At 47.0% G+C, this 18202-nt stretch overlaps 1 protein-coding gene across 7 annotated transcripts in view; it reads left to right on the top strand.

Annotated features, from left to right (window-relative positions):
* Positions 1 to 18202, top strand: part of lrp6 (low density lipoprotein receptor-related protein 6) — a 34759-nt gene that overhangs the window by 13503 nt on the left and 3054 nt on the right. The window contains exons 3-20 of one of the 7 annotated variants that reach the window (XM_030719835.1): positions 749 to 946; positions 1027 to 1223; positions 2320 to 2454; positions 4436 to 4832; positions 4958 to 5129; positions 9613 to 9829; positions 9931 to 10220; positions 10462 to 10688; positions 10763 to 10947; positions 11747 to 12073; positions 12280 to 12482; positions 13523 to 13734; positions 14411 to 14601; positions 16103 to 16312; positions 16388 to 16513; positions 16746 to 16991; positions 17496 to 17606; positions 17800 to 18036. In XM_030719835.1, coding sequence (XP_030575695.1) covers positions 749 to 946; positions 1027 to 1223; positions 2320 to 2454; positions 4436 to 4832; positions 4958 to 5129; positions 9613 to 9829; positions 9931 to 10220; positions 10462 to 10688; positions 10763 to 10947; positions 11747 to 12073; positions 12280 to 12482; positions 13523 to 13734; positions 14411 to 14601; positions 16103 to 16312; positions 16388 to 16513; positions 16746 to 16991; positions 17496 to 17606; positions 17800 to 18036 — 3881 coding nt within the window. The remainder of the gene's footprint in view (positions 1 to 748; positions 947 to 1026; positions 1224 to 2319; positions 2455 to 4435; positions 4833 to 4957; positions 5130 to 9612; positions 9830 to 9930; positions 10221 to 10461; positions 10689 to 10762; positions 10948 to 11746; positions 12074 to 12279; positions 12483 to 13522; positions 13735 to 14410; positions 14602 to 16102; positions 16313 to 16387; positions 16514 to 16745; positions 16992 to 17495; positions 17607 to 17799; positions 18037 to 18202) is intronic. The other 6 variants (XM_030719837.1, XM_030719838.1, XM_030719840.1 and 3 more) reach the window with 6 other exon arrangements.

An 18202-nucleotide genomic window follows, 5' to 3' on the forward strand; every position in this document is an offset into this window, starting at 1 on the left:
AAATACTAATTACAGAATAAAAGCAAGTGAACAAAAGTGGTAAACAAGACATCTGAAAGACAAAAGGATGACGTCACTTAAATGAAGTCTGAGGAGTCCTGATGGTATCAGGCACGCGGTCACCTTTGAAAGGACTCACTGGAGGACTCGAGCCTGTGAACATTTCTGTGGGGCTGCAGACAGAAATTCATGTTTTGATCAATCAAATCTTTAAATCTGGAGCCAGTTTGGTGTTTTGTATAAAAGAAATGGGTTGTGGACTGTGCTAGCTGCAAAGTGAGAATTCGATACACATTTAGGCTCCAAATATGAAGGACAGGATACTTTAGGCTTTAAAATGCAAAGTCTAAACCAGCAGGTGGCTAAATCCATCTTTTTATTTACAGGCTAAGGCAGCAGTGCTAACCTGCATGGTTCTGCAGGACTTGGTAGAATACGAGGAGCTGCGTGGAGGCGGTAACTACTCAGAGATGTGTTAGTTACACTCAGCCTCAGTTACAGCTCTTAAATATACACCATGTTCATTAGTCTAATTTTTTAGAGTAAACTAATGACTCAGCTGCACAGAGCATCCCCAGACTGGACATATGACCTGCTGAGACCAGAACTGGGTGGTTCAGATGCTGATTGATGTCCTTTGCTCACGTTGACGTTCGTTGATCTGCTGCCCGTCTCTTCGTGCGTGGACAGCTCGTCTAGCCTGATTCGTGTTTCTGTGTTTGTGATGGTCGTCTTTGTGTGTCCTCAGGTTCATGTACTGGACGGACTGGGGCGAGATCCCGAAGATCGAGCGGGCGGGGATGGACGGGGCGAATCGCTCCATGATCATTGACAAGGAGATCTATTGGCCCAATGGGCTGACGCTGGACTACAGCCAGCAGAAACTGTACTGGGCCGACGCTAAACACAGCTTCATCCACCGCGCCAACCTGGACGGCTCCAACAGGTACGCACAGCGCCACCTTTAGGATTTCTGAAGCCAGACGTCATGAGTTTAACTCAAAACCATAACATGTTTGCTTTCAGGGAGGTGGTGGTTAAAGGGCAGCTGCCGCACCCGTTCGCCCTCACATTGTTTGAGGACACGCTCTTCTGGACTGACTGGACCACCCACTCCATCCACTCATGCAGGAAGCAGACTGGAGCTGGCCAGCGCGTCGTCCACTCCAATATCTTCTCGCCTATGGACATCCACGTCTTCAGCCTCAAGAGACAACCCACCGGTGAGTCCAGACAACCTCCTCGCACCCCTCAAGGGCTTCATTGATGGAGCGCTTCAGTGTAGTCCCGTTTTCTTTCAGTGACGTTTTAGTTTGTGGAGGTAAGAACCTGAGCCGCAGCTTTCAGAAGAAAAAAGAAAGGCCTCTGTGCAGATGTGTTTAACAGCTGCATGTTTCCTCAGTCTTCACTGAGTCTGTGATCAGACGGTCCTATTTCAGGCTGTGGAGAAGCCTTCAGGTGTCGAACAGACGGATCCTCCATCCAGATGTGAGAATATCCAACATGTGGAGTCTGTGAAGCTCCAGCTGCAGGAAACATCATCGGATCAATGAACAAATGTTTTTCTTGGCTCGCTCATAAAGAATATGAAACGCAGTTGGGTTCTTCTTGTGCATTATTATACTCAGGATTATTCAGAGGAAAAAAAAAAGAGCTCCAGAAGATCCTTTCAGAATAAAAGCACACAGAGGGTCGAGGTGTTGTGGTTTCTGCAAACACCACATCGACACTGTTGATTCAAAGCAAACAGCAGCACTGACGGCTGTTGGTGGCTGTTAGTGTGCAGGAACCTCATTAGTATTCTGAAATCAGCACACGTCTCAGTTTTAGCTAACAGAGGTTTAAAATTGTGGCTCAAACGTTGATATTTGCAGAGATGACTGCTTCCTTTTGGGCTTGATCCTCATTTAGTAACTGCCAATATAATAAAATGTGTTGTGTACATTTTTTTGTGGGGTTGCTGTTTCATGCAGTGCATAACAATGACCTGTTCAGTGGTTTCCTGCATACTGAAAATGGAAAAAAAAAACTATATAAAAACTATATTAAAAATATTTTTAACCCCTTTTTTAATCGGGCTTTCATTTTACTCAAGATTAAAACAAGATTTTTGTTTGTTGCCATTTATGATTATAAACTGCCTCTGTAATGTGAAGTAACACATGCAGACCACCCAAAGGCCCATTTTTAAGCCAGGAAAACCTGATGTTTCTCCTTTTGTGTCTGATGTAAGACATGAATGGTGTCGAGTTGAGGTTAAAGTGCAGTTTGAAGGCTGTAACTTGATTTTTGCTGTATTTTTTTTTTTTTTTTTGGCAGTAGTAAACACCCCCTGCTCCCTGAACAATGGAGGATGCTCCCACCTCTGCCTCCTCTCACCTGTCAGGCCTTTCTATCGGTGCGCCTGTGCCACCGGAGTCCAGCTGCTGGAGGACGGCAAGACCTGCAGAGACGGTAAGAACGTTCTTCGTCCTCATCATCTCAGCCGACTGCAGTCTGACTTCCTGACGCACACTTCCTGAGCCATCTTTACTAATTTTATAAGTTAAATCACATTTTTGCCTCTGATTTCATCTCATCATATTTTCAGCAGTTCTCCTTCTGATATTTTAGTCTTGTTTTTGTTTTTTTTTTCTTTACTCGAGGCATTTTAGCCTGGGTTTGTACATTTATAATAAAAATGCTGCTGATGAACATAAAGACAGAGCCAACAAACACTCTGATTACTATATAAAAGCAGACTTTGCGACACAGCTGAACTGCCTTAGATTGCAAGGTGTTCCTAATAAAGTGGCTAGTTTATATTTATTTCTGTATAATCCAGAGAGGAGGATTAAACTCAGTGACTGTGCAGTCTGGCTTCAGAAACACTTGAGTGGAAATAGAAAAGGAGTCCAAATATTTCCTGAAGTGCGTCAGTGAGCGACGTCGACACTTGCAGATAATCTTTTATTTTCACCCAGAAAAAAGGAAAAACGCACAAAACCCGGTCTTGTATAACTGTTTACAAGAATTCAGGCCGAGCGGGCAGATTGGATTCATTAGTGTGTTTGAGCTTTGTGTTCCAGCAGGAAGAGAAACCGGCAGATTCTCTGCTGCCAAACCTCATTAGCTTTTCTTCTAATTTAAAAACTCCTGATAACGCATTCTCTCCCACTCCCCTCCTCCTCCTCCTCCTTCTCCTCTTCATCGTAGTCGTCTACGATCAGCTTAAGGTGGTGTTGGGCTGACCTGTTGTTGCTATGGTAACCCACCCCCCCACCCCCCTCCATTGGCGGGGCCGGCCGTTTGAACGGCAGCCCGACGTTTCCCCGCCCCCTGCCTCCTTTTATTTACGTTTTTTGGGCTCAGTAACCCTCGCCTGCAGAGCAACGGGAGTTTTGAAGGCGGGGAGGCCTTTGTGAGAGATGGGATCACATGATCCCCCCCGCAGACAATGCCCCTTTCACTGCTGGGGTTTAACCATTTCAGCCGAGGGGGCGGGGGGGCGCTGAGCTGAAGGGTCGGTGTTTGTTGTTTGGCTGCAGCCGCACTGATGTGCATCTGAGATGTTAAAGAAACAAAATCAGGTGTTCAGTCAGGACTGGAAGTAAGTCACACGGAGCACTGGAGTTTATCTCTGTGCATATTTTTATTTTACTGTGAGGTAAGATAAAGAAAATTCTCACCAGGTGGATTCAGACCTGCAGCCGCTTCAGAGTCACGCTGCTTCTTATATGTATGATATCAGACCCTTGCTGGGATGGAAAAATGGCTCCAAAGTGGTCGTAACCACTGTAACATCTTATTGCCACACCATTATATGGATAGTCTGTAAAAATATCAATAAGTACATTGATATTCCTCATCTCTTTTTTAAACTGCGCTAGCTCAGATTAAAATATCTGATGATGTGATGTCATCATTACTTAAATGAGCTGCTTTTAAAGGCTGATGTAAACTCTTAATTGGGGCTCAAAGTCTTAAATTAACTGAGATTAAAGTGTGTTACAGTTTCAGGCATTTTTTGCTGTTTTCTAAATGTTTCATCCAGAATATAAGTTGCAGTAATGAATGCTTCATAATCTACTTGCAGTTTATCTTTTATTTTTCATGCATCTCTTAGTCTGAATCTGTAACTCATCTGCATTAAAATGGATAATTTTACACCCTAAAAGCTGTTTTCACTGCAGACCTGGGTCTGGGCAGGAAGCAGGAAACACTGGGATGCAGCGACTGGTTACGATGAGGGAATTTTAGTTGAAGCTGAACTCGTTTCTGTTTGCAGTGTGTGACAGTTGTTTTGGTCTGCTGCCATCTTGTTAGAATAACTCCTTAAAAAAAAAAAAAGATTGTTAATCTCAGCAGGACTTCTACTAAAAGGACAAATGAAAAATATAGTAAATAAAAGTTATGATGTTCCGACTGTGTTTCCATCCTTTGTGTTTTTCCTCAGGTGCGACTCAGATGCTGCTGCTGGCCCGGCGAACCGACCTCAGGCGAATCTCTTTGGACATGCCGGACTTCACGGACATCATCCTGCAGGTGGACGACATTCGTCACGCCATCGCCATCGACTACGACCCAGTGGAAGGATACGTCTACTGGACGGATGATGATGTGAAGGCAATCCGACGCTCCCTGCTGGATGGCAGCGATGCTCAGTTCGTGGTCACGTCTCAGGTGGACCACCCTGATGGCATTGCCGTCGACTGGATCGCCCGGAACCTTTACTGGACCGACACGGGAACGGACCGCATCGAGGTGACCCGGCTGAACGGCACCATGCGCAAGATCCTGATCTCTGAGGACCTGGATGAACCCAGAGCCATCGTACTGGACCCCGTGGCTGGGTGAGTCTAATGTCTGGAATAAAACAAAATAATGTGTAATCTGAGTAAAGACGCAAAATATGATTGATCTAAAGAAGGCAGACCCATGAGGTCAGGCTGACATTTTTTCTCCTTCGGGTTTTCAGGTACATGTACTGGACTGACTGGGGCGATGTGCCAAAGATTGAGCGAGCTGATCTAGATGGGATGGAGAGAGTGGTGATGGTGAACACTTCTCTGGGTTGGCCCAACGGCCTCGCGCTCGACTACGAAGAACGCAAAATCTACTGGGGAGACGCCAAGACGGACAAGATCGAGGTTAGTGTTTCGGTTCCAGTTTTTACTCCATCTTTATCCATTTCTTCTTTTTTTCCCCGGGCTGGATTTTTAAAGTCCTGAATGGATTTTCTTTTAGAGTCTTGGTGGTCCTGACGTTTCATAGTCTGCTCAGCATCTGCGGGACGTTAAGCTTCTCTCCATGAATCGTTATACAGTCGATTGTTTTTACACATTTTTCAAAGACCTGCGGTTGCAGGACGTTCTTCTTCTGCTGTTTAATTTTGGCTGGCAAACAGCTTCTGGCAGTACTAACTCTGTACCTCCAGGTACAGGCGAAAACAAGGAAAATATGCATTTTAGACATTTTAGAGTGAATGTGATGCTCCTTCCTGATTTGTGGGTGTTGTAGACCCGGATAGTAACTGTGACACCTCTCTAGCAGGACGTCTTGTGACTCAGCAGCCTCTTTTTAAAGCCTCATTCAAAATGAATGCATAGAAATTCATACTTTTAATCATTTAAATGGTCAACAGGCCACAGTGCTAAAGTGAAAATAAAAAAGGGGAAAAAAATCAACTTGAAGACTAAATTCTGACTTCAGATTCTGTCATTAAGCTGATTTTGGTGATAGTTTAGTAACTTCTGAATCACAGCATTAAAACCTCCGCAGCACAGCTGATTAGGAAGACGCAGTGAACGAAACGTTAAGTCAACCTGAAGTTGTAAAAGCAGCACGTTCAGCGGACACTAACAAGCAACGATCTGCAGTCATTTTCACTGATTATGCTTTTAAATAATCTCATGAACAGACTTAAGCTCATCATTTTGTTTGGTTTTTTTTTAACTAAAGCTATTCAAAGCATTAAAATAAAAACACTAAAGTGATCAGTCGAGTGTTAAAAAGGTTTACAGTATTTCCAAATGGCTGCCTGCATATTTTCTGATGTTTGAGCGTCTTGAGATCCTGAAGTCTGAGTCGATTTAAAAAAGTTTTCACGCTGCCTTCGGCCTCGCTTTGACACTCGACGGTCACGTCGGCGTGAAACTTTCTGCAGCTCTGTTTTCTGCAGTCTGGCCTGAAAGTAAAAGCCTGATCACACGCTCTCCCTCTCTCTCTGTGGTTTGCGTCCTCACGCCATCCTGTCATGTTTGTAGCTTATTTTATGTCTCTGGTTTTCATCTGACCTCACCTGAACCCCTTCTTAAACCCCCTCAGCGGTGGTGTTGATGGCGGTGCCCCAGCAGAGGGGCCTCTGCTGGCCTCCCTCCCTCCCCTCAGGTTTCTCCGAGGACCCAGCTTTTGCGGCGAGATCCCACATCTGGTTCCGATTGCGGCCTGCACTCCAGCTGCGGTCAGCTCTGTTTAGAATAGGCCCAGAATCTGAAACCATCGCCGCACTGCGGTCTCAACTCCCAAACCAACGGAGACCTTTTGGCTGAGGCCATGGGGCTGAGGATGGAAACTTCGTCTTATATTTATACACTACGTTCCTCCGAGGCCCAGTGTGCGGAGATGTTTTGAAAGATGGCAGCCGGCCACGCAGGGGCTGTGCTGGGAGCAGCGAATAGCGTCTCTCCACGCCGTGCTGATAGGTTGAAGGACGCGGTGCAGATTACAGGCCTCACTGTTTTTTCTTTCCTGCAGATTCCTGACATATTTGTCTCTGTTGACACTTTGAGCCTCTCTGCATGTTTCAGGAATGATCTTATTGGAGTTAACTCATCTTCACGTGTTCGCCTGTTTTCAGGGATTTCACACTTCTGTCGTCAAGAGTGACTTTAAAAAAAAAAAAAAAAAAAAGATTCCTGGTGTAGATGTTTTTGTTTCGTTTTTTTTTTTTTTTTTTTTCGTCACATGAATCTTTCAGCTTTGGTCTGCTGGCTTGGTAAAATATAAACCTGCGCCCTTTACAGTTCATCACATTTACAGACAACATGATTCAACATGTGGTTCATTCAGCACCACTGTTTCAGAGCCACAGAAGTCTCGAATTTCCTGTTATTTAGGATTTTCTCTGATCCACGCAGGGTGCAGAAAAATACATTTAACTAAAGGTAAAAAACAAATATTTCAGAGTAACGGGTCTTAGTTTGCTTAAAGGTAAAATTAGTGAGCTAAAAGTAAAGACAGTTAAAATATGTCAAAGACATAAATAATTGGATAAAAGTAATTTATTAAAAAGATTTGATTAAAAGTTAAAGTAATGAAAAGCATTAAAAATACTAAAGTTAATAAGTGGCTGAATGAGGTACCGTATTTTTCGGACTATACGTCGCTCCGGAGTATAGGTCGCACCAGCCAAAAAATGCATAATAAAGAAGAAAAAAACATATATAGGTCGCACTGGACTATAAGTCGCACTTTTTTTTGGGGGGGGGGGGGTGTTGATAGAATCCGAGACCCAGAGCAGAAATTCCATCTTGAAAGGCAATTTAAAATAATAATGGATTAAAGAACAGGACGAACAGGGTTACGCCTACGTTATGCTAACGTAGCACATTCAGCTACATGACGCACAACGAACACGTGTTCGGTATGTTAACGTAACATTAAGTTATTCAGATAACCATAGCATAAAGAACATACTAACAAGTTAACCAAACCATCAATCCATTGAATTCTTCATCCTCGGTGTCACTTCTAAACAACTCCGTACACTCCGTAGACGAAGCGCCGCTTCCTCTTCTGTGTCGCGTTAGTCAGACTCGTCGTCAGCTGCAGTTCCAATTATTCCAGCCTTTCTGAATCCCAACAGGATGGTTTGTCACTGAAGCCCATGTTTTCTTGATCCATCCAATGACTTCCAGGAAAGTTGGGTGGCGCATTCTCCCAGTTGCCGTTAAGCTGTGCTCTCCATCCATCATCCACTGCGCCCACAGGTTACGCAAGACTGCCTTAAAGCTGCAGTTCACGGAGATGTCAAGTGGCTGGAGTATTTTGGTTCATGTGTTATAAATGTCACATATACGTCGCTCCGGAGTATAGGTCGCACCCCCAGCCAAACTATGAAAAAAAGTGCGACTTATACTCCGGAAAATACTGTAAATAGATAAAATACTGAGTTGTAAGTAAGAGGCGAATAATTAAAGTAATGAATAAACTGTTGCTGGCTGGATGAAGTGACCTGGGCTGCTCTGACAGGTCAGCGGTTTCAGTGAGCTAATGGACTCGTTTATCGGTGACTCGGGTTTCATGCATTGACGGGAGTGTTCGGTGGTGCTGATGGAGGTGCTGCGTCAGTCTGTGGAGGCTGTAACATGCATTCTGCTCTTTGAGTTGATGGATGACAGCAAACTGAATCTCCTGCTTCACGTGTGAGCTTCGCTGCATTCCCGCTGAGCCGCTCGTTAACGTGCTCCGTCCTGCTGTTTGTAGAAGTGAGATGTCAAAGTTTGTGTGAGAGGAGAAGAAGAAGAAGGAGGAGGAAATGTGGCGGCCATATGCTGCCGTTGTTTGTTTGCTCCGGCTGTTGCTTCTAATTAGCGGCTCTGCGATGTGCTGCCAGGTCGCCTGAGCCCATGCGAGCGTGCTCAGTATCCACAGCGAGTCTGCCCAGCCCCCCATCTGTGCAGTGCTGGCTGGAGGAAATGTTCTGTGATGGGACCTGGTCTGTTTCTGTGCACACCCCTTTTGTTTTACAGGAATTTGCTGCATGGATTCACTTTCAGTGTCTGTTTATTAGTCTGATGCTGGTTTTGAACATGTTGGAATTGGGTTACGACGTCCTCCTCCTGGTATCAGCGCTTAAAGACGAGCAAATGTGAAATGCGGTTTTGTGACTAATAAAATGGTTTAAATTTGAATTTAATGGGGCACCGGGGTGGCTCAGTGGGTGAGCGGGCGACCGCGTGTGCTGCGTGTCTGCAGTGCAGGCGGCCGAGGTTCACGTCCGTCCTGTTACTGTGTATCTGTCTCCCCCGACTTCCTGTCTCTCTTCACTGCACGCTATTTAATAAACTCACGAAAGGCCAAAAAAATCTTTAAAAAAGTAAAATTATTTTGTATTTTATCCCCTTTTCTTTATTTTCCTGTTCTTCACCTTCTTCTTGCTTGTTTTATTTTTTCTTCTGCTTTATATTTTCTTCCTCTTCTTCCTTATTTGCTTTGTATCTTCCTCTTCATCTTCACTGTTGCTTTCTTATCTTCTGATTCTCTGGAGTTGGAAAAAACTCTCATCCAGAAAGCTTCCTCTTCCTCCCAATTCTTCCTTTTTTTTCCTCTTTATTTTCTTACCTTTCTCCACTGTTTTTACTCTTATTATTGCATATTGTCTTCATCCACCTTGTTTTCTTCTTTGTTTTTTATCCTCTTCTTTCTTATGTTCCTTCTCTTGATCTTTTTTCTTCCTCTGCATCGTTCACTTCATTTTTCCCCTTTTTCCTCATTTTTCTTTCCTTCCTCTTTTTCATTGTCTTCATCCACCTTGTTTTCTTCCTCGTTTTCCCATCCTCCCTCATTCCCTGTGACTTCTTCCTCCTCCTCTCTCCTTCCAGACTAAAATTTTTCACCTTCTGCCTTCAGGTGATGAACATGGATGGGACAGGGCGACGGGTGCTGGTGGAGGACAAGCTTCCTCACATCTTTGGCTTCACCCTGCTGGGAGAGTACATCTACTGGACGGACTGGCAGCGTCGCAGCATCGAGCGCGTCCACAAACGCACCGCAGTGAGAGAGTTCATCATCGACCAGCTGCCCGACCTCATGGGCCTCAAGGCCACAAATGTGCACGAGGCTTTTGGTGAGTCCAGCTGATCACAGCTGATTATACGAGTCTGGACTCCAGGAAATCAGCCTGCCCATCTTCTCCTCAGATGGTAACATTCTGCTTCACCTGCTCAGGTACGAACCCGTGCGCGGAGGGTAACGGCGGCTGCAGCCATCTCTGTCTGTACAAGCCTCAGGGCGTGCAGTGTGGCTGTCCCATCGGTCTGGAGCTCATCGCCGACATGAAGACGTGCATCGTCCCCGAGGCCTTCCTGCTCTTCTCTCGCCACACCGACATTCGCCGCATCTCCCTGGAGACCAACAGCAACAACGTGGCCATCCCGCTCACTGGTGTCAAGGAGGCCTCGGCGCTCGACTTTGACGTCACCGACAATCGCATCTACTGGACCGACATCACGCTGAAGGTGGGGCTTATTTCTACACACTAGCTGCTCTTCTTGCTCGGTTTTCTTTTCCCATCTTTTTTTGTTCCTTTGCTTTCTTCTTCCTCTTCTTTCTTGTTATTTTGCTCCTCATCTTCTTTTTATTCTTCTGTCAGTTATTTTGTTTTTCTAGCTAACAGAGGAGTTTGTGTTAAGAGGAGAAACTAAAGTCGAGAGCTGCTGTTGTTTATCTAGTCTTTAATCTGACTTCTGACCCCTGCAGACCATCAGCCGGGCCTTCATGAACGGCAGTGCTCTGGAGCATGTGGTGGAGTTCGGTCTGGACTATCCGGAGGGAATGGCAGTGGACTGGCTGGGGAAGAACCTGTACTGGGCCGACACCGGCACGAACCGCATCGAGGTGGCCAAACTGGACGGGCAGCACCGGCAGGTTCTGGTCTGGAAGGATCTGGACAGTCCCCGAGCTCTGGCTTTGGATCCGGCTGAAGGGTGAGAGCCTCAAGAAACCACCTGCAGGTCCTAATGATAGATGTGGTCCGTGCTGACCTGTCTCCTCCCCACAGGTACATGTACTGGACTGAGTGGGGCGGGAAGCCGAAGATCGACCGAGCGTCGATGGATGGAACGGGCCGGATCACACTGGTGACCGACGTGGGACGAGCCAACGGACTCACTATTGATTATGCGGAGCGGCGCCTCTACTGGACTGACTTGGACACGACGCTGATCGAGTCCTCCAACATGCTTGGTAATCCGTGAAAAAATGTCTCAACTGGATAAAAGGCCATGGTCCTCAGCCGGAAAAGGGTGGAGTGCCATCTCCGGCTCAGGAACGAGTTCTTGCCTCAAGTGGAGGAGTTTAAGTATCTCGGGGTCTTGTTCACGAGTGATGGGAGAAGGGAACGGGAGATCGACAGGCGGATCGGGGCTGCTTCTGCAGTGATGTGGACGCTGCACCGGTCCGTCGTGGTGAAGAGGGAGCTTAGCGTAAAAGCGAAGCTCTCGATTTACCGGTCGATCTACGTTCCTACCCTCACCTATGGTCACGAGCTTTGGGTAGTGACCGAAAGAATAAGATCGCGAATACAAGCGGCAGAAATGAGTTTCCTTCGAAGGGTGGCTGGCCTTTCCCTTAGAGATAAGGTGAGGAGTGCGGCCATCCGGGAGGGGCTCAGAGTAGAGCCGCTGCTCCTCCACATCGAAAGGAGCCAGTTGAGGTGGGTCGGGCATCTGATTAGGATGCCTCCTGGCCGCCTCCTGGGTGAGGTGTTCCGGGCATGTCCCACCGGGAAGAGGCCCCGTGGTAGACCCAGGACACGCTGGAGAGATTATGTATCTCGGCTGGCCTGGGAACGCCTTGGGGTCCCTCCGGATGAGCTGGAGGAGGTGGCTGGGGAGAGGGAAGCCTGGGCTTCTCTGCTTAGGCTTCTGCCCCCGCGACCCGGCCCCGGATAAGCGGAAGAAAATGGATGGATGGATGGATGGATGGATAAAAGTCACTGAGTTGAAAGTGTCAGAGTTTTTATTCCTTCATTCTTCTCCTTCAGGTCTAGACCGTGAGGTGATTGCCGACGACCTTCCTCACCCATTCGGCCTCACCCAGTACCAGGACTACATCTACTGGACAGACTGGAGCCAGCGCAGCATCGAACGCGCCAACAAGACCAGCGGACAGAACCGCACCATCATCCAAGGCCACCTGGATTATGTCATGGACATCCTGGTGTTTCACTCATCCAGACAGAGCGGCTGGAACGCCTGCGCCTCCACCAACGGTCACTGCTCCCACCTCTGCCTCGCCGTCCCCGTCAGCAGCTTCGTCTGTGGCTGCCCCGCCCACTTCTCCCTCAACTATGACAACAAGACCTGCAGTGGTGAGGAGAAGGGACACTTGCACCCCCATGTACATGAACACATTGTAGAAAAACTGATTTTAACAGCAAAAATGACGAAACGGTTTCTGCATACAGAGGTCTTCTCCTACAGCGCTGTTTCAGTTATCTTTGTTTCCCGTTTCGAGATCGTTATCCCCGACGAAAGGCAGCGAGCATTTTGTCTGATGTGGTTCTCTGTGTTTCAGCTCCCACATCCTTCCTGCTCTTCAGCCAGAAGACGGCGATCAACCGCATGGTGATCGACGAGCAGCAGAGCCCCGACATCATCCTGCCCATCCACAACCTGAGGAACGTCCGCGCCATCGACTACGACCCGCTGGATAAGCAGCTGTACTGGATTGACTCCAAGCAAAACGTCATCCGCCGCGCTCAGGAGGACGGGAACCAGGTATGGTGCTCCTCCCAGTGACTCTGGTGCTTTTATTCAGCCGTCAGATCGAGAACTGCAGGGACGACCTGAAATGTGCCTTTTTTAGCGAGGGTGGTCTCTATAACTGTACAAAATCATTTAAAAAGGATAATTAAACAATCAAGTGTGACAATATTTAAATGTCACGGTTATGGGGACACCTCTAACGCAGAGATTTGTCCCCCACATTCAATGAAAGATATTTAGATAATAAATGTAGAAGTTTGAAAATAAATGTTCAGCCTACCTCAGCACTGATGTCACTAACACTGTGTCCTAAATTCCCTACAAATGGACCAATCACAGCACGCACAAAACTCGACCTACAAACCAATCACACATTAAAAAAGTTCCCATCTGAGTCCTATCAACATTTTTTGGTGTGATAATTGTATTTGTGGAAGTGATGCGGAGTTTTACCTTTTTACTGCTTCACACGAGTTTCAGGCCTCAGATTAAAGATTTTACTGTTTTTATTATTATTTACTTAATTTTAACATCTGTGATCATAACTTCTAAGTACAGGAGACGGCCACACGAAGCTCTGTGAACAGCACTAACTGCCAGAGACACAATCTAAAGACAAAATCTGGTCTTTGTTAAGCATTATATATATTTTGTTTGTATAACCAGCTCTGAGCATCGTGGGACATATCATAGCTTCAGTAAACTGCAGCAGTTTAACGTCTAACATTTTTCACTTGTCGTTGACTCGGGGAGTAAACACGGATAGAAGGAAACCTGAACCTTCTGTTTTCTCAGGGGCGTTCGAGCCTGAACGAGTTCCTAAATAAACAACTTAAACGACCTCAGTGACAGCGTCTGCAGAGAGGAGGGTCGTTTATGAGCATGTGCAAATGATATGATGCTAGTTTGAATTATTTTTTTTTCTGGGTGGGTGGGAGGGTGGGGGGGTCATTCTGGACCTTTGGATTAAGAAGTGTGCGTAAAAACCACCTTTATTTGTCCCTGTTATAAATAAACGTTTCACACGGCGTCTTTCTGGTTTGTTTTTTCAGAGCGTGACGGTGGTGTCGGGCTCTCTGGGTGGACACGGTCAGGGTCTGCAGCTGTACGACCTCAGCATCGACATCTACAGCCGCTTCATCTACTGGACCAGCGAGGTCACCAATGCCATCAACGTCACCCGCATCGATGGCGGCAGAGTCGGCGTGGTGCTGCGGGGCGAGCACGACAAACCGCGGGCCATCGTCGTCAACCCGGAGAGAGGGTGAGTGTCACTGAGGCTGTTACCTGCAGTTACACCTGTGTGGGCTGTGTTCACAGTGACATGTATTTACAGGTGCATGTCAGGTTACAGTGTAGCTGATGTACCTGTGCTGTAGGTGTAACACAGAAATATAAATTCACTGTTTGAAGGTTCGTCTCTATATCAGATATCACAGACCAAACAGTACTGTAGGATGGCAGTAATAAACTGGAACAAATACTGTGGGGTACTTTAATCCAACCCCACCTAAAAAGAGGAAAAATCATTATGGAACCTAAAATCTGCTCAGAATTAAACAGCTGAGAAACACTTATAAACAAACAAACACGTTCCTGGTTATGAAGCACGACTCGAGATGATCTGATTTAAATCCAGAAAAATTCACCTGACCCACCTGCAGGGCGGCTGCAGGGCGGCTGCAGGGCGGCGTGTGCGCCTGCTGCCTTTAATGGCTCTCTAATTTGTCCTCCATGTTTGTTCTGTCGGGCTGCTGAAGCTGCTGCAGCTCAGCGGCTCCAACTCGCTCGCTCTGAGCCATAATTGCAGGGTAGTTTCGAGCGGTGCGGTCGGGAGATGAAGTCTGCAGATGGTCTGGTTAACTTCAGAACTCCGAGGGAAAACATGCACAAACCTCCGCAGTCTGCGTCCTCACAGCCGTTACGTTGTGTCCCCGCAGGTACATGTACTTCACCAATCTGATGGAACGCTCCCCGAAGATCGAGCGTGCGGCGCTGGACGGTACAGAGCGCGAGGTGCTCTTCTTCAGCGGCCTGGGGAAACCCGTCGCTCTGGCCATCGATAATGAGGTGGGGAAGCTGTTCTGGGTTGACTCGGACCTGCGGCGCATCGAGAGCAGCGACCTCTCGGGTGAGTCGGGGCCCGCTGGGTCCACTTCAGTTTGGACTGTCCAAATATTTGACTGTTCTGAGGTGAACGTGTGTGCTGCAGATCATCTGCAGGGCTCCGTGTTCAACCTAAAAAAAAATGAGTTTGGTATTTTCCAGCAGTTTTAATGGGGTTTATTTAAAACTGAAGTTTATGGGTCTGCAGATCCAGAATTCAATCAGATCTGTTCCCGTAGGTCCGAGAATTAATTCTCAGCAGTACAAACCTGAACAGGAAGTAAATAAACCTCCATGAATGTCAGAAATCAGTGGAGGTGGGGTTTGGCGTGGAGCACAGCATTCAGCGCATTCTTGTGATTCTCCGGCGCCTCTCACTGGCCGGCAGGAATGTAAACGTCTGCGATGTGAATGCTGCAGGTTCCTCGGACGTTTCCTCGTGTTTCTGCTCAGAGGCTCTCAGGAGGCGTTCACCTCTGAAAGAAAACTCAGAGGGCTGAGGACAGATTTTAGCTGCAGGACGCTGCGAAGCCTTTTTCTTTGAGAATTTTGTGTCTCTGAGTCTCCGCCTTCTTTTTGTGGAAACTTGGTGGGTAGATGGAGTGATCGTCTTCTCTCTGAGGCAGGAAGACTTGATGCAGTCCAGCCGGCAGTCACATTAGATCCAAGTTTTGCTGGCTCGGGAAAAGCTGCAGGTTTTAATAATTTTATATACATCTGTCTGTGTTTAACCTGTAACAGTCCACCAAAGAATATTTACAGAAGTGGTAAAGGAACACTACATAAAGGTTGTGCAGCTCCTCCTGGAGGACACATCCATACGTGCTGTTACGAGAAGGTTTCCTGTGTCTCTGAGCACAGGCTCAAAAGCCTGAAGGTGATACTACATGAGGAGAGCTGATAGAGCCGTGAAAGTGCATCAACCCAGCATTAGGACCAGTATCTGCTCCTTTGTGTGAGTGACCTTCAGAAGCTGCTGTACAGACTGTTAGACTCCATGAGGGTAGATGAGGGTCCGGCGTCCTTCAGTGGGACCTCTGCTCGCAGCTCAGTCCTGTGCAGCTCGATTGGCATTGACCCGAGAACACCAGGACATTAATCTGTTTGAAATATGTATATCCTGGTTTCCTTCATCAGCTTTCATTTCCAGTCCATCCAGGTGTGAACAGGAAACCGTCACAGCTGAAAACTGAAGTCTTTGAATTTGAAATGATGTTGGAGGAAAGTTTAATTAAAGTCATTCATGATTAAATTTCCATCCCTGAAATAATAAAAATGATCTCCAAAAAGTATTTTTGGGGTTTGGACCTCTGAAAGTTTGGACCTGCTTTTTAAAAAAGGCCCCTGTAGAGTTGATGAGCAGATTTTCTGGCTGTTGACCTCGGTGTATTGCTCTCCATCCTCCCGCCTCCCCTCTGCCTCACCCCTCAGTTTCTCTCCCGTTTCTTTGCTCCTGAAGTTTTTTGCCCTACAACCTTGTTTTCTTTTTTTCCCAACCCCCCCGGTGCTCTTTTGAAACGATTTAGGAGCCAATCGCATCGTGATCGCGGACTCCAACATCCTGCAGCCCGTTGGCCTGACAGTCTTTGGGAACCACTTGTACTGGATCGACAAACAGCAGCAGATGATCGAACGCATCGACAAAACGACGAGGGAGGGACGCACCAAGATCCAGGCCCGCATTGCCTACCTGAGCGACATCCACGCCGTCCACGAGCTCGACATGAGGGAGTACAGTGAGTCCGCTTTACTCAGACGATTTATGGCTGATTTGTACCCAAAACTGCACTCACCTGAGTTCTGTTTTCCAGGTAAACATCCGTGCACGTGGGAGAACGGTGGCTGCTCCCACATCTGCATCGTGAAAGGAGACGGGACGACTCGCTGCTCGTGTCCCGTTCACCTGGTGCTGCTGCCTGACGAGCTGTCCTGTGGAGGTGAAACAGCGTTAATATATTCATATACTTCAACAGCACACATGAAGCTAACTGTAAAAACAAACAGCAGAATATGCTGCAGAGTGCAAGAATAGAAATATGGAGCTGAAATGAGCAGAGGGGTAATTGGTCCCAGTGTTGTTCGGTTAAATACAGCTCCACTCAAAGCCTGTTAAAGTTACAAATAAGAAGTTTCAAAGTCACTAAAAAGTTTGATCCACGTCATCCTCAGAGCCACCCACCTGCTCGCCGGAGCAGTTCTCCTGCACATCCGGCGAGGTGGACTGCATCCCGCAGGCCTGGCGGTGCGACGGATTCGCCGAGTGTGACGACGGCAGCGACGAGGCGGACTGTCCGGTCTGCTCCGAGTCAGAGTTCCAGTGCGACAGCCGGCAGTGCATCGACCTGAGCCTTCGCTGCAATGGAGAGATCAACTGCCAGGACAAATCTGACGAGAACAAGTGTGAAGGTGAGACGGGTAAGACGGAAGCTTTGAGGCTGGAATAATTCTTCTTCACCTGATTTAGAGAGAAAACGAGCATAAAATCAGTTTGGAGGAGAACTCTGATCCACGCTCCAGCAGCAGGAGAGCAGTGAAACTACAGCCATGAATAATTCAGCCCAAAGTAACTGGAGGATGTGAGGGGAGCTAATGAAGGAGATTTTAATTTTTAAAGCTATAAAGTTCAACAAACTCTTTGAGGCTGTTTTTGTATGTGTGAAAAACTGTTAACAGTAACAGGCTAATGAGCTCAACGAGCATGAATAAACAATGGCTTTAAATTTAATTTAAAGTGTCGTAACGTCTTAAATTTAAAGAGAAAGAATCGCGTCTTAAGTGGACTGCAGTGATAAGTAGAACACAGTTCGCTCCTTGAACTTTGAAACAAAGTTGCCACTAAAAGTGCAAAAGCGCCACAGAGTTTAAATAACAATCAGAGGCTGTCACAAGTCTGATGAGCGTCTTTTTATTTGTCTGCAGTTCGATGTCCTACTGATCAGTTCACCTGCTTCAACGGCCAGTGCATCGGAAAGCACAAGAAGTGTGACCACAACACGGACTGCATGGACAACTCGGATGAGACGGGCTGCTGTGAGTCTCCAAACACAAACGGCTGATCCGCGATCCCGTTTATTCCCGTTTTTAACTGGATAGATTCTGTTCTGATGGACCTGTGGGAACGTTTCAGCTGCCGTAGTTCTAAAGATGACGCTCCACCTTTATGTCATTAAAAAAAATAATAAATAGGACTTACATTACCATAAAGTGAAAAATTCTTCTCTAGTTTCAGATCCAACAGAGGAGCCGCCGCCGCCTCCTAACAACACCATCGGCTCCATCGTGGCTGTGGTCATGGCGTTGTTTGTGGTGGGTGCCATCTACTTTGTGTGTCAGAGGGTCCTCTGTCCTCAGATGAAGGATGACGGCGAGACGGTCACCAATGATTTTGTGGTCCACGGGCCGTCGTCTGTGCCGCTGGGATACGTGCCGCATCCGAGCTCGCTGTCCAGCTCGCTGCCAGGTGATGATGGGGTTCCGGGTCGCAAATATTCCCGCTGGGCTACTGAAACTGACTGGTTGCTTTGTATGAAATTCCTGTTTAGACTTAATAAAGTACCTGCTGATGTTTATATCATCAGCAGGTATAGCACTTTGGTCAGTGCTTGGCTTTAAAGTGCTTTATAAAT

This window comes from Archocentrus centrarchus, chromosome 23 (assembly GCF_007364275.1).
Source record: "Archocentrus centrarchus isolate MPI-CPG fArcCen1 chromosome 23, fArcCen1, whole genome shotgun sequence".
NCBI classification, from domain to species: domain Eukaryota; kingdom Metazoa; phylum Chordata; class Actinopteri; order Cichliformes; family Cichlidae; genus Archocentrus; species Archocentrus centrarchus.